At 52.5% G+C, this 1,203-nt stretch overlaps 1 protein-coding gene across 1 annotated transcript in view; it reads left to right on the top strand.

The window, feature by feature from the left end:
• Window positions 1–1,203, top strand: part of CXXC4 (CXXC finger protein 4) — a 23,000-nt gene that overhangs the window by 2,076 nt on the left and 19,721 nt on the right. Inside the window, exon 2 of the mRNA XM_012809275.1 lies at window positions 736–1,199. Within this exon, the coding sequence (XP_012664729.1) occupies window positions 993–1,199 (207 nt within the window). The 5' untranslated portion in view covers window positions 736–992. The remainder of the gene's footprint in view (window positions 1–735; window positions 1,200–1,203) is intronic.

Genomic DNA, 1,203 nt, shown 5'->3' with positions numbered 1-1,203 from the left:
GCCCCACCACCAAATGGCTTGTACAATTGAGACCTGTCCTTGGTCCATTGAATTAAGACCCTAACAGAGCCAGCTGTGCTGGGATTCAAACTAATGACCGCAGACACAGAAGGACACTGTGGCAGCTGGTAGTTCTTTTTTCCCTGCCTCTTTAGTTCAGATTGTATGTGGGCAGTTTCTTAGCTCTCAGTTGTATTGTGTTTGCTTACAGTTTATACTGGGATGTATTGTAGACTTTCTCGGTACTTCATTTGCTAATTTCCTGTTCATTTTCCTCATAGGGCCATTGCTGTTTTCTACTTTTCAGCATTTGCATGCCCAGGCAGCACTTGTTCACACATTTCATAATGTTTAAATGCCCTCTGCTTATAGGTAGTATCGCCCTCCCACCCATGATTTGCATGTCTTTAGCACTCCAATTGCCCTTTTCCTTCGGCATTTGTCACCCCTGTCTTGCCTCTTTCCCCGGGTATCCTGGCTATTAATACATTTTCTCAGGAGGGTTATAAGAATAGGGGGGAGGAGCTGTGGTTTGCTGTGGGGAGGGAGGGAGCTGGAGTTGGGAACACTGGGGGGAGATGGAGGGGGGTCACGTCTTGATGATTGTTATGCAAACGGCCTGACAGAAGAATGTGTGAGCTTTCGGTGTCTGCGGTGGGCTAGTGAGGGAGGCTGTTTATTTATTTTTAATCTTTTTCCTTGTGCAGCTCGTTGGAATGACTTTCTTTATTTTAGTTGTAACAGTTGGAGGATAATGCAAAGGAAGACTCTGCCTGGGAATTCGCCGTCTGTGGAAATGCGCCCCAGAGAGGAATAAAGCAGCCCTCATCTTGCTCTCCCCACCCGGACCCACTTTTCCCTCCCGCCTCGGCCCCCACCCCAACACCACCATCACTCCCTTCCCTCCCCCCCACCTTTCCCCCTTTTCCACCCAGGTGTCGGACCAGGCGGTCCCCACTTCCACCCTGCACCCCTTCTTCCCCCCCTGCACCATGAACACCAATGTCTGCGTGGAGCCCGGGCCGAGCCCGGAGGCCCCGGGCTTGCCCAAGGAAAGCCACCTGCCCGAGGGGGCCCTGAACAGCCTTGTGGATTACAACTCGGAGATGGAGCGCTACCGCTCTTTTGCCACCTCCTTCTACAAGACCAACGGGGGCGCCTTCCCACAGGCGGCCAAGATCGCGCGCATCACCACCCCCATCT

This window comes from Otolemur garnettii, unplaced genomic scaffold (assembly GCF_000181295.1).
Source record: "Otolemur garnettii isolate 467f Iridium unplaced genomic scaffold, OtoGar3 scaffold00103, whole genome shotgun sequence".
Taxonomy (NCBI): domain Eukaryota; kingdom Metazoa; phylum Chordata; class Mammalia; order Primates; family Galagidae; genus Otolemur; species Otolemur garnettii.
This window is presented reverse-complemented; position numbering and strand designations above follow the sequence as displayed.